Genomic DNA, 14,096 nt, shown 5'->3' with positions numbered 1-14,096 from the left:
CTTGGCACTGTGAGAGGCCAGGAGAGGCCTTTGCTGAAGGTGTAGCCTCCTTGCAGTGTAGAATCCAGCATATTGGGGGTGCCAGAAGTGTGAAATGACAAGGAAAAATCAGTGATGGGGTGGCAAGAGTCCAGCTGGTCTGACAAGACGTGTGCACTCTAGACACCAGAGGAGGACAGAGGAGGAGTGGCCCAAAGACTTGTGGAGTCCAGAAAATCCGAGGCCTGTGCCACAAGTTGTACACTGCTGGCCTTTGGTTTTGATTTTATTTGACTGTGATTGTGTCCTGGTTCCTAAATCTTGGAATGAGAAAGCATTGTACTTGCTTCTGATTATTTGGGAGCCACATCCCACAGTATCTAGATACAATTCCCCAAACTCATTGCACTCCAAGAACCTAATTATGAGTTGTCTATACACAAGGACAGGAGGAAAAGCACAGCTACAAGAAAATTTAAAAACTTACCTGAACCATGCCTTGTAGTTCTTGTCATCGCATTGTGTCCCCTTAGTTTTGGGGGCACACCTTCCTCGTATGTTCTTTGTGGGGTGACACACAGCAGCAGCAGAGCCTCCGGAAGAATTTTCCAATTCTCCTTTTCCATCCTGCCCAGCCCCTGGGCTGCAGGGTGCTTGATGTTGAAGTCCCACTTCGTTCCGGAACACTTAAGGCCTTTTCTGACTGGGATCTAGTGGAAAAGCTGCTGTCTTCCACAGCCATCCCAATGTTACTTGGTATGTAAATACATGGGGCAGTCATAGACCGTTTGTGACCTCTGCCCAGAGTGGATATCTTCTCTGACAGAATAGGGACATTTATCTCCTCCGCCCTTTGCCTTCGATGGTGTTTTTCAGTGGATGAGGCTAATAGCTGAAGGGAAGGTTCACTGGCCCTTCTCCTGGGGGGCAGAGGGAAAGTGGCAGGGTCTTCAAGGGAAGGGAAAGGCACCACACACGGGTTCATTGGCTTTGTTTGGAGCTTACTGCCATCCTCCTGGCGTGCCTGGCATCTCAGTAGGTGGTATGCCGCTGTGGTTTCATTGAACTTTTTGTGTTTTAACGATTCTCTTATTTCCTGAATATCAAACCCTATATTTCCCATGGCTGACATGATTCTAGGGTCTGGATAGCTGGTGTCCCTGTTGTAATGCATTTTAAGAGTTTTTCCCCCTTTCTGAAGCCATGGGTGGCCCATAAGGTCGTGTACAGTTGGTCTCTGCCTTGCATTTACTGTCAACAGCAGGCTAATCAAGCTCCTCAAGTCTTTAGACAGCTGATAGGGGATGGCATACTTCCCTTTCAGAACTTGTTCCCTAAGTTGTGACAAGGTGTTCCCTGCAAACGGGACCAACCCTGTCACCATAAAATACAAGAGAACCCCCAAGGTCCAGGTGTCTAATTTGGGGCCATCGTAAGTGAGGCCCAGGAAGACTTCTGGAGGAACGAACTGTAAGGCACCACACAGCCTTTCCAGCTTTTGCCCAGGCCTGAATCTAGCACTGAGGCCAAAGTCAATAATTTTTATCTTTCCTTGCTCATCCACTATCACATTGTCAGGCTTTAGGTCTCTGTGGACAACGCCTTCATCGTGGCAGTAGCCTATAGCACTGAGCAGCTGAATAAATATGCTTCTAGCTTCATCTTCCTTCAGGCATCCAGCCTCCCTGATGAGATTAAAAAGCTGTTTTCCCTGGGCCACCTCCATAATTAGATAAATGTTCTGTTCCGTTTCTATCACTTGTATGAGGGAAATAATGTTAGGGTGGCTGAGCATCTTCATGATGTCTACCTCAGGCACTGTGATCCCACACCCCTTACTCCGCTTTACCAGAGCTTTCACAGCAACCGAGGCACCTGTGAGTCGGTGCTTGGCCAGCATGACCTTGGCAGTACCACCTTGGCCCAAGATCTTCGTTGTGATGGTGTACTGCCTGGTGAACACCTCTTCATCAAAGGTACTGAGCACAGTGCTGCACTCTGATGACTCCTCGTCACTGTCACTGGAAGTGCTGCTGTACATGGTTGGCAGCGATGCTACTGCCAAAGAAAGTGGTCGGGGAGAAAGGCAAGGAAATATAAAGGAACTTACAGAGACACAAGGAATGAAAGTTAACAAAATCAGGAGAAAAGAAAAGGGAAACAAATGACAAAAGGAAAACCTCACAAACAACTAGGTTTAAACTCGAGCACTGAAGACACACACATAAAACCCAAACTTGACACCCAAACTAAGACCTAACTGAGAATCCAGTGAAGTAGAAAGACCATAGCTCAGGAATGTTCTGAATGCTACTAGATAAAACTGAAAAAGGAATAGGAAAGTAAAGGGATGAAACAAGAAAGAAATGAGTGAGAATAAATACACAAAACATAATTTTAAACCAAGACCACAAACATGACCAACTACCTAAAATACCAATAAAAGAAATCCAAGCAAAACTAGGATATAGCTCCTCAAGAAATCCAAACAAAACCAGAAGCACATAAAAATCATTAAGGAATTCAAGAAGACAAGCAAAAGTTAAAAGCAAACCAAACAAATAAGAAGAATTAGAAAACAGAACTAGCTACAAGCCAAATAGTTATAAACTGTACAGATCAAAAACACTACCAGTAATCAGTAATTCTTTTAAAATAAAGCATTAGGGAAAACTAATATAAAAGAAATAGGAAATAAAAAATTTAAAATGTATAATAAAAATCCAAATCAGATAAAAGTAAGCAAGCAAGCAAATAAACAAACAAAAGCCCCAAAGCACACCCAAGAAAGCAATGCCAGAGTCAGTCACAGGACACACACCTACAATCCCAGCACTTGGAGAAGAAGAGGCAGGCAGATCTCTGAATTTAAAGCCAGCCTGGTCTGCAAATCCAGTCCACAGCATCAAGGCTACACAGAAAATTCCGATCTTGAAAAGAAAATAAAGAACAAAAAAAAAAAAAAAAAAAAAGAAAAAAAAAAAAAAAAAAGAAACTACACAGAAACAAACAAAAAAGAAATACAAAAGAAAACAAAATCAAAACCAAAAAAATTTCCACTGCCATCAAAAGAAAAGTAAAATCATAAAGAAAATAATATAAATAGAAAAAGACAAAAATAAAAAAACTAGATATAACAAGCTAAATCTCTAGGAGCTAGAAGTTGCCTCATTCATTCAATACTCTGCCTTGCACACATGAATTCCTGAGTTAAATGCCCACCACAAAAATAAAAACAAAAGTATTAAACAAACAAAACAGGTCTAATGTCACTAGTTTTCATCTCAACACATAGGTAACATATGCAGATCCCAGAGACTCCTTGGTAACAAGCCTAGCCTATGTGGCAGGAAACTGGCCAGTGAATGCTTCAGAAATTAAGGTTATCAACATACCTTTAGTACGACACTGAAGGTTGAGCTCTGCCCTTCACCAGCTGTACACAAGCTTGCAGATGAATTCACATACATACACAAGCAGATATATACACACACACCTACACCTACACACAGCCTCACACTCACACCCACATAGTCTCTCTCTCTCTCTCTCTCTCTCCTTCCCTCCCTCTCTCTCATACACATGCACACACTACTCACCAACCAACCAACCACTCAAAATGTCACACAATCTCACTAGATATAAGTAAACTGCACAGGTAAAACCTCCACTCCCACCTCTCTAAACCAGCGGAAACCCAGTGCAGGCCACACCACTTTATCTGCTGCGTGGACTCTCTCACAATCCCTCCTCATGACATCACAGTAGGACATGCCCAAATCACGGCTCTTCAAAACTCACATGACCTGAAAGGACTCAAAAGCTCCTGGCTCAGGTGGGCTCTGCAGAGTAACATTTAGGCTTTTAGAAATTAAAGCTGGACACCATGTTCCTGGAGTACCATCCTCATATACTGCTAGGTATCAGAAGTACTCAATACCCCATCCCCTGCCATTAAAGGGCCACGTGCAGATTTCTAGCAGTGGAGAGGAGCCAATAACTGGATGGTGTCCTAGTGACATTTCTGTTGCTGAGATAAAAGACCCTGACAAAAAGCAAGTGTGGAGAGAAGGGAGTTTATTTCAGCTTACAATTTCAGGTTGTAGTGCACCATTGTGGGGAAATCAAGGCAGGAACCTCAAACAATTAGTCCCATTTCACCCATGGTCAAGAGTAAAGAGAATTGTTATGTCTTGCTTTTTTGGCATGTGTGGGACTATCCATCAGATCTTTAGCAGTCACTTTGGGGAGAGCAGCAATATCTTCCCTATCTTGGTGCATCTAAAATTCTGAATGCACATCCATATCTATCATATCTCATCTTTATCAACTTAAAACATCTATGTACACCTAAAAACATCTTAACCCCTAAACAAATCTAAGCTTAGTTGTAAAACTAAACTATCTGGTCTTCAACCCCATCAGAAACTTGAGAATGAATAAAATTAATTGAGTAGACAGGAAGTGCAGGTTAGGAGTTTCCAAAACGAAAAAATGACTGAGACAGTTTGTTGCCTGAACAGTCACCCAAAACTCTCTAAATGTTGGAGCATCATCTTCAGCCTTCTGGCCCAATATATCTGACAGACATGTTTGTAAGGCAGGAACTACTGAGAACTTGCTTACCTTCTCTTAGCAGAGCATGGCCATCAACTCAGCCTGCATCCAAGCTTGCCCATTTTTAGACAGAATTCTGTCTGTAGCCAAAATAGTACATTTTGCCCAGTGGCTTGTTTGCCACATTTGAAGTCATATCCATAAGGAGGTTTACTGATGCTCATCATCGTAGTTGAGGTGTTGCCAGGAGTTAACCTGTCTCATTGTCAAAGAATCTTTAAATGCCATATTCTGTAGGTCTCTGAGGTTTTTGAAGACCTCATATAACTTTACTTTACCTATCTATAGAATCATATCTATCTGTTAACCTAGGATGTATATTCTTGTGATAAAAATAGACTAATAATTAACATGACCATGATTTGATCAATTAACAATTCACGTGTATTACTTAGCTATCTTAAGCAGCCTACACTAGCACTTTCAAAGTATTGGAAATAAACCTTGTATTATAATTGAGTTGTCTGGGTATAATGCTTCATATTAGAGTAGAAATATATATAATGTTGCGGGGGGGGGGGGGGGGTAGAGCTTTCTTCTGCAGGTAGCAGCAGGAGTCTGTGCACCACACTGAGCAGACCATGAGCGTAGGAGACCTCAAAGCCTGCCTCCACAGTGACACACTTCCTCCAAATAAGTCCACGCCTTCTAATAGTGCCACTCCCTATGGGCCAAGTATTCAGACGTATGAGTCTATGGCAGCCATACCTACTCAAAAGTAAGGCTTATAGAATATTTAGGTTTTTAACAAACACTTTTGGGTTTCCATTGCAGTGATAAAACACCACAACCAAAAGTAAGGTTTACTTATAGCTCTCAGGTCACACTCTATTGTTGAGGGTGTCAGGGCAGGACCTCAAACCGGAACTTGGAAGCAGGATCTGATGCGGAAACCTTGGAGAGGTGTTTTTTTTTTTTTTTTTTTTTTTTTTTTTCCTGGCTTGCTTTTTTGTTTTTGTTTTTTGTTTTGTTTTGTTTTGTTGAGACAAGGTTTCACTGTGTAGCCTTACCACACCCTGCTCTGGCTTGCTCTTTACAGCTTGCTCAGCGTGCTTTCTTACTGAACCCAGGAACAACTCAGGGGTGCCACCATACACAATGGGCCGGGCCTTCCTACATCAGTCATTAATTAAGAAAATGCACCACTAAAGTTCCCTCTTTCCAAATGACTATGGCTCGTATCAAGTTGGCATGAAGCTAGCCAGCACACAACTGGAAGCGAGTAAACAGGAATAAAATATGTGCAAAAATATTTTCCCTTTTTCTTTTGATACAGGTTCTCCTTTTGTTGCATAGATGTGTATTGTGTCAGGGTTTTTATTGATTCTCTCGCCTCAGCTTCCTGAGTAATTGGAAGCGGAAATATTGGTCATACTTCCCAGCTTGTTTTTAGAGAAATTAAAATTTTTATTTTCATGTTACACAATCAAATTGGTATACAAGCATAGGAAAAACAGTCAGAAAATTTAAAAATCCACATGAAAATGCTGTTAATACTTGAGTTAGCCATTAATAGAACCTCATTTTCCCCCCCATTTTCAAAAGTGTATAAACACTATTTTGAGTTGGGACCTCACTGTGATGGCTTTGGTAGTATGAAACTAATGATTTCACATCATCTTTGTACCTGAGGCTCCACAGTATCTGGGGGTGATAAACACAGGTTGAAGTGTTAAGCTAAAAAGCAAAATTTACTATTTACTGCTCTTTAATTGCAGAATATTGATAATTTTGCACAGTGCTTAATTTTGTGTATTTCTATACATACTAATGTGCGTGTGTACACATGTTTGGAGGTAGATGAGCATGTGTGTACCTGTGGTATCCAGAGGCTGACATCCAGTGTCTTCCGCAATCACTCTCTTTTAGTAAGACAGGGTCTAATAAACCTAGAGTAACATATTTTGCTCAGTTTGGGTCCTCATGGCTGCACAAGCACTTTTTCAAACAGGCTGTCTCCCCAACACTTACATCTGCCTAGTTTATCTTTCTTTGTTTGCTTGTTTGCTTGTTTGCTTGTTTGCTTGCTTGCTTGGTTTGGTGTTTTTTGTTGTTGTTGTTTTGTTTTTTTGTTTTTGTTTGTTTGTTTGTTTGTTTTGAGACAGGGTTTCTCTGTATATCCCTGGCTGTCCTTGAACTCACTGTGTAGATCAAGCTCAGGGATCTGTCTGCCTCTGCCTGCAGAGTGTTGGGATTAAAGGCATGGACCACCACTGCCCAACACGCTCCTGGGTTGAGTGAAGGCCTTTCTCTGGTGCCATGCCTACCTTTCAAAACAGTAATCATAGGCCTTGTTTTCCCACTGTCTACTACATATTCTAAGAGACATTAATCACTGTGCTGGCAATAAATCTGGGACATTCAAGATAACTTTGAAAACACGATTATCATTTTGGAGAATTATGTGAAATGTATGGAAATCTGACAAGAGCAAAGAAAGCATTTAGTTTAGCTGTAACTGTAAAAATCATTTTCCCAGAGAATAGATACTTTCTCTTGCTTATCTTTTCACTTATGTAAGTTCAAATCTTGGCTAGATCTGACCCACTAGTTGATGGAGCAGGGTAACAGTTAACATATCATCCAGTGAGGACCACTACTCTTGTATATTTATGAGTTAATTTATGTGGAATCTATTGTTTTCACCTACATTGACACATAATAAATTAATTCATGTTTTAAATCCCAACATAAAACAATAACAATCTACTTCATTAAAAAAAAAAAAAAAAAAAAAAAAGCAGGAGACAGAGCTAGAGGTATAAATCAGAAGAAGAGTGTTTCCTGGCTAAGGTGTTGAGCTCATCCCCAGCACCCACAAAAACAACCATAAAATAGTCTACAACTCTTGTGTACCTACCATCCTCAAGTATTTTTGCAATGTTTTAATTTAGCACTACATTTTAAGTAGGCAGAATCTTCAAAGGATGGCTGACACACTTGACTCATTCTTAGCTCACTGAAAGGATGAAATAAAAATAAAGGCTTCAATCTGTTAACTATCTTGCCCAGTGATATGTAAAGTCAGCACTCAGGAGACTGAAGGAGAATTGCCACCATTCAAGGCCAGCCTAACCCATGTACTAACATCTATGCCAAGGTTTGGGAGGAGGTGACAAAGCTGTCTTTGGTATTGTTCGGGGACCTTATGGAGGTTTCTCAAGCCCTGTCTTCTACTGTGGCACTGTCTTCTGCTAATATCCAGAAAATGCCTTCTGGATTTTTTTTTTTTTTTTTACAGAAATGACCACCTTTGGATATCAGTGTACTTTGAGAAGCAAGGCCTGAGCAACGAATGTAAAACAGCCTCTCTGTACTACAAGATTTTGCCAGCGGGCGGCGGGGTGGGGGTGTGGTGTGTGTGTGTGTGTGTGTGTGTGTGTGTGTGTGTGTGTGTGTGTGTGTGTGTGTGTGTGTGTGTGTGTGAAGGCACACAGGCACACAGCAGGACATTAAGAATCACTCCAAGCTAAACCAACACCACCGACTTGGCTGTCACAACAAAACATCAGTGACCTGTGCCTCACTATACAGTGGTGCTGGAGTCACCAGGAGATGACTGAATTCCAGTGAGCTGCATGATTCCTGTCTATACAGGTACCCCATGCTGTGAATAGGACTTCCTAGGTGGAAGGGGCTTGCTTGAGAGTATTTAGCTGAGACCAGGGTCGGGCTGGGCTAAGGGCGGGACTTGGAGGAATGGGGGCGTGACCACAAGACAGGGAGGCTCTGGGGAGGCGGAGCTGGCATTCTAAACTGTTGCAAGGTCTGCTAGCCAACTTCCTCAGATCAGCCAGTGGTGTTGGGGCCTTTGGTCACATGGCACAAGAGAGCACGCGCCCTTCTTGCCAACGGTCCTACTGGCCTTCACCACCAACTGCAGAGCTCAGGCAAGTGCAGGCTCCTCTGCTTCCTACTGTCAGAGAAAGCACAGGAGTGCCCTGAACCTGCCTAGGTTGCCAGGGCAGGTGTGAGGCAGGACACAGACTCTCACAGGGCCACGGGATAACTCAGTGTGCCCATGCAGAGCCAGCGAAGCTGCTCACGGCACAGGCTAATGTTGTTGGAAGTTCATACAGATCAGGTTAGTGTTCTCTCTGCTAAAGTTGGTCAACATAGGACTATTCACGGAGACACTGTGGACATTGGGCGGTAAATTGTTCATTTGTAAATTTGGGGGAAAATAGGTGGTAAATTATTAGTTTGTAAATTTTTTAGGAAAAAAAGGTTATTTAATAAGTATTTAATGCTTAGTCTGTACAATGTGAAAAGTATGTAGTTTAGTACTGAGAAAATGCTAGTAGAAAAGTAAGTTCACCTGGACAGATTACCACCAAAATTGCTAGTGTGTCATGCAATAATCCTGTAGGGAGGACGAGTGAGTCATTTTGGGTATTTAACAAAACAGAGAAAAACAAACAAAAAACCTCACTGTATTATTGGGCTGTTTATATAAAAGAACCACTCAAAAAGTTACTTAAAGTGTTTTATTTACTAGACAGATGCCAGTTACATAGGGAATGTTAGCAAGTGCTTGATGCATTTATTATAGCTCATAGGAAAATATGCTTTCTTAAATGACCATGGTACATGTGCAGAAAAGACTGTGAATCTTATGACAATTCCTTCCAACTGTGGATATGAATATATATGCACACGCATATATTGTGAGTGGAATGTTTCTGTGTGTTCATAAATATATGTAATACAATCCACACACATTCCTAGGCTCTACCTTTAAATGAAATCAGCAGCCATGCCCTACTGATGAGAGAAAATTCTAGGTTCTTCGCACTCTTCCACCGAGCGCAAGATGAGATGTGTATCCTTAGGCCAGTGAGTGAGTAGTCAGCAAAGGTTTGAAGCGATGGGAGCAAGTCACTGGAGGATTGAGACCACAGAAGTAAACTGTGGCAAGGTAACGAATGCACGGACATCTACACATAAGTTGCCTTCTGCTTTCCAAACTTCGGATCTGTGACTTTTCTGTTGCTGTTGTTGTCAACAGCAGACAGCAGGCCGATTGTAGAGCATGCAGTAGGCTGGATTCTCAGAATGGGCTGGAGTGTATAGGCTGGGGAAGGTGTATTGGAAAAGAGCTCCCTCTGCACTGTGGGGAAAGCCCTCATCAGTGCTGGGTGAAGACATTTCAGTGTGGCTGCCATAGGGTCACCCAGGCTCCTGCCAGAACCCTCTCACTAATGCTTTGTAAGTAAGTCCAATAACCTAGTTCCTCAGTATAAACTACAGTGGACTCATACTTTGGTTTGTCGCTGGGGCCTGGTAAGAAGCGGTAGATATTACTTATTTCTCCTAGGAAAGAAATTCTCAAAACACAGGCATTACCAGTTTAATAAGTTTGTACAGAATTTATATGTACTTGTTTTCTCTTGGGTCTTACATATTGACTGTCAACGTTATGTGAACTATGCCCTCTCCTGCTTTTATGAGACTAATTTATAGATTTTTAATGTAATTTTATGTTTGGTAACATTCTGAGGGAATCCTGGGATTTTTTGATTGCCCTCACTCCTATTCTTTCTTTTTGACTCCCGCCTTCTCTCCCTCCTCCACTCCTTTCCTTGACCTATGGTCTAGAAGTTTCATTCTTGTCCTCTGAAGTTCTCTTGTTTTGACAAACTGTGTCATTTATCTCCAGTAGCACTGTTCCATGGGATAGCTACAGTGCATGAGAAAGTAAGTCTACCATGTTTCTCTAAAGCCCTAGTAACCACTGACCAGACTACCATCTATGTACGTTTTCCTCTCAAAATGTCCTGTAACTCGTGCCATATGAAACCAGCAACTGTTGTTTATTTGCCTTATCATTGACAGTGCAAGATCCATGTTGTAGTCACATTTTTCAACTAGGATTTTAAAATGACAGTTACATATGGTGAGCATATTTCCATGTGTTCGTGTGCCCTCTGTGCATCAGGCTTGGGTGATTTGTTTATGTCCTATCTTCTTGCCCTCTTTCTGTAGTTATGGATTTATTACCTCATTTAATAAGAAATCTGGCAAAGGACAGTTCTTAGGTGGTTCTCTTTTAGCATAAAGAAATAAATTTTTTTTCGCATCTCAAGTGTGTGGACTTCTCTAGCCTAACAGATTCAAGAGTCCCTGGAAGCTGAAAACAAATCTTTCTCCTTACTGCCTTTTTGTGAGCATATGTTGTCATATATTTAGGATACTAACTTCATAAAAAAAGTATACAGTTTGGGTCTTTTCAGTATGATCAGAATGTGTGGAATCGCGTCCAGTTCCAGGTCATTTACAACCCTTAAAATGAACCCAATACCCACCGGTAGTCACCATTCATCCTTTCTTCCTCCCAGACGCTTGGCCATTCTAAATGCTTGCCTACTATTAAATTGTGACTCATCATTTTATTTGTGACTTGGGAAAGGTCCTTATATGTTTTTGAGGGGGGGAGGTTCTTTGTTTGTTTCATTATTTGCTTTGGGGTTTCTGTTTTTCCTGTTTGATGTTTTTCCATGGGGTTTCTCTGTGTAGTCCTGTCTGACCTGCATCTCCCTTTGTAGACCAAGCTGGCCTCAAACTCCCAGAGATCTGCCTGCCTCATCCTCCTAAGTTCTGGGGATTAAAGGCACGTACCACCAGGCCCAACTCTCATGTTCTTAAAGTCCTTTTGAGAAATTTGGATGTATATTTTCCAAATACACTTTTTCCCCCTAATCTATGACTTGTGTTTTCATTCTGTTAACAGTGTGTTTCCCACCAGAACCAGGTGTGAAAACCCTGCCTCTGAAATTTCCATGTGCTTTGGCTGAAGAAAACAGCAAAATCAAGTTACAAGGGATCTGGAAGCTTCCTCCCTGCTGGAGTGCGCTTTGCAAGTTCTGGGAGAGAAAAATCATAAACAAGCCTAACCCAGCCTTAGACTGTATTTGCAATGTCGCTGACCTGCTTGCTGAACAACATGCCACTGGAGTAATAGTTTCATGACCATTAAGGGACTAGCCAGCTGATTTTGACTGGATTGGAGGCCAGCTTCATTTGAGGCTGTTCATGGTCATTGACTGGGGAGCCACAGGCCCTGGTGTGGAAGATTCTACTCTTTTGCTAAGTGAACAAGTTGTGCCCAGAAATTTCCTTCTGAATATTTATGTCTATGCCTATAAATTGGTGCTGCTCTCAGCTTTGGTGACAGAATTTTTTCCCACAATTAGTGGCAGTTATTGCAGAGACTTAGGGCCAAAGCCTCAAGAATTGGTGAGTGTTGAAGACTCAGTACTAAATGGGACGTCAATATCATCCCAAGGCTCTGTGAACATTATAGAAGAGGCAATGGAAAGAATGTAAGAGACAGTGTGGGTTTCTGGACTCTGTCTTCAGGCCATGTTCCACACTCATGAACTCAGAGCAGACCTGCACATGCATCATGGTGTTTATCCCTGTGATCAAACAGGCTTCTGTTTGCAGAATGATTGTCGATGCAGACATTCATGGCTGGCTGAGGTGCTACGAACAAGTGGCTGGTCATTGCTCAGTCTTAAGGGGGACACCAATTTCTCTCTGTCTGAAGCTCAGAGAATATTTCAGAAGATGGAGAGGAAAAATTGTGGGAGCCAGACAATGGGGAGGAGGTCTGCGAAGTGCTGTCTTCAGGAGAATGGCATGACCATGATTTTCATGAATTCAGAGCAGCTACAGTTTTTTGATAAGGTCTGCATGTGACTGAGCCCATACAGCTTCACTTTTTAATAGTATGTTTCCCACCAGAGCTCTATGTGAAACATATATTGCTGAAAAACCCACCACTGTGTTTTTAGGACATAGAGAAACAAGGGGAAACTGAGCTGAAAGTTTTTTCCCTGCTGGCTAGCTCAAATAGTGCCCGAATGTGCTGTGAAGGCCCTGAGGAAAAACAAGTCATCAAGAAGTTTCCTCAGCTCCAGATCCTCTGTGCCACACTAATGACCTGCCAAGTAGTGTGTCTACCACGGAAGTAAAAGAGAGTAACCTATTATTCTGTATAATTTATATATTTCAAAAGATGTGTCCTTTGCTGTTGTGTGATAGACTTTTCCTGGGGAGACACAACACTCATATTTTTTCACCCCAGAAAGTGAATCCACAACAGACTACCACTTTTTAATGGATTTGAGGCCAGCTCCTCTGGGACTTGATACCTGGTACAGTAAAACTTTTCAGTAGCTCTTAACTGGGGAACTACTAGCCCCTGATGAGGGAAGATCCTACTATCATCATAGATGGGGTAGGGGGTCATGGGGTCCTGACCAGGGGATCTGACAGCTATAGCAGGTTACTGAGGGAAGGAAGTCACTGTCTTTAGTGTTCTACCACTGACAGCTCAGTCGTGATCATTGGCATCCATCCTTCTGTGAGCACCCCTCCTTAAATCCAGTGGCACATGAAACAAAAAATAAAATGTTACCACAATGGGTAGGGGAGTTGGTGGTAGGAAGAGGACAAGAGAGGGTCAGGGGACAAGGGTGACGAGAATATATATATATATATATGCACAAAAATTTCCCAGAGTAAATTCATTCAAAATATTATTTGGCACTTCAACGTTCTGCCATGGATAAGTGCATGGCTAACTAGACCTAACCTCTCTTTGAGGATTTGTAGGTGGTTAGGATTGCTGTTAGGCCCTCATGAAGCCTCATGGTCTCATGAAGACCCACCTTTGAGGATCTATTGATGGCTAATGGGGGATGGGGGTGGAGAGACTCTTCCTTAGTGATATAGCCACTGCTATGCAGCCCATACTCCTTTAAGCAACCCCAATTGAACTCATTAGATCAAGCACACAAAAGACAGGAAAGTGGGAGGAGATCTGATTGGGAAGAGGAAGGGGATTAATGACAGTAGGAGGGGCTCCAAAAGGGTAAAGGGGAGTGAATATGGTTTTTAAAGTGTGTATTATTTTATAGTTAATATGCCACAGTACACTGACGTAGGGTTTGCACACAAGTCTAGCTTGATGAACCAATGATTTTCGTTGGGGTTACTAACAGGAGTGTGGGCCACAGGTTACTTACAGGAACATGGATGACTTTAAAAAGTAGCTGAATTCCGAAGTGGTTGTATATATGCATGTGTATATATATATATATATGGAATGTAAATACTGATCTTCTTGCTTTATTAGTGCTCTTTAGATTTAGCAGAATTGGTCTTCTGCCCTAAAGTCCTTTTCGATAATATGTGGTCTGCAAGGCTAAATTTCGACTGGACTTGTGCTGGTATTGGCATGAGAGCACTGGGTAAGCCCAGCATTATCATTCAATGCTATGCCATGTGTGGCATATGCTGGCTCGTGTTAATTAGGTGCCAGTGAAAGGTGAGGGGCTCAGAGAGACTGTGACAAAGGCACTTGGTGATCTGAGAATGCCAGTAGGCTCACAAACAGAGAATTGCCTGTTATGAAACAGTAAAGAACAGGAAATTAAAGACTGGTAGGCTGTGAAAACAGTGTTGGCCAGAGAGGTGGCCATGGAGGTGGGGGG

General features: G+C 42.1%; 1 protein-coding gene across 1 annotated transcript; it reads right to left on the bottom strand.

Annotated features, from left to right (window-relative positions):
* Positions 1-508: 508 nt before the first annotated feature.
* Positions 509-2,020, bottom strand: LOC127204976 (sperm motility kinase Z-like). The gene has a single exon (XM_051164089.1). The coding sequence runs from the start codon at positions 2,018-2,020 to the stop codon at positions 509-511; it is 1,512 nt and encodes a 503-aa protein (XP_051020046.1).
* Between the last annotated feature and the right edge of the window lie 12,076 nt (positions 2,021-14,096).

The sequence above is a fragment of the Acomys russatus genome, chromosome 21, assembly GCF_903995435.1.
Source record: "Acomys russatus chromosome 21, mAcoRus1.1, whole genome shotgun sequence".
Lineage (NCBI taxonomy): Eukaryota > Metazoa > Chordata > Mammalia > Rodentia > Muridae > Acomys > Acomys russatus.
Note: the sequence above shows the minus strand (reverse complement) of the source record. Positions and strands in the feature narration are given on the sequence as shown.

Bases quoted from the DNA above. Each gene is read 5' to 3' on its own strand.
- LOC127204976 (XM_051164089.1), bottom strand. From the start codon at position 2,020: ATGTACAGCAGCACTTCCAGTGACAGTGACGAGGAGTCATCAGAGTGC.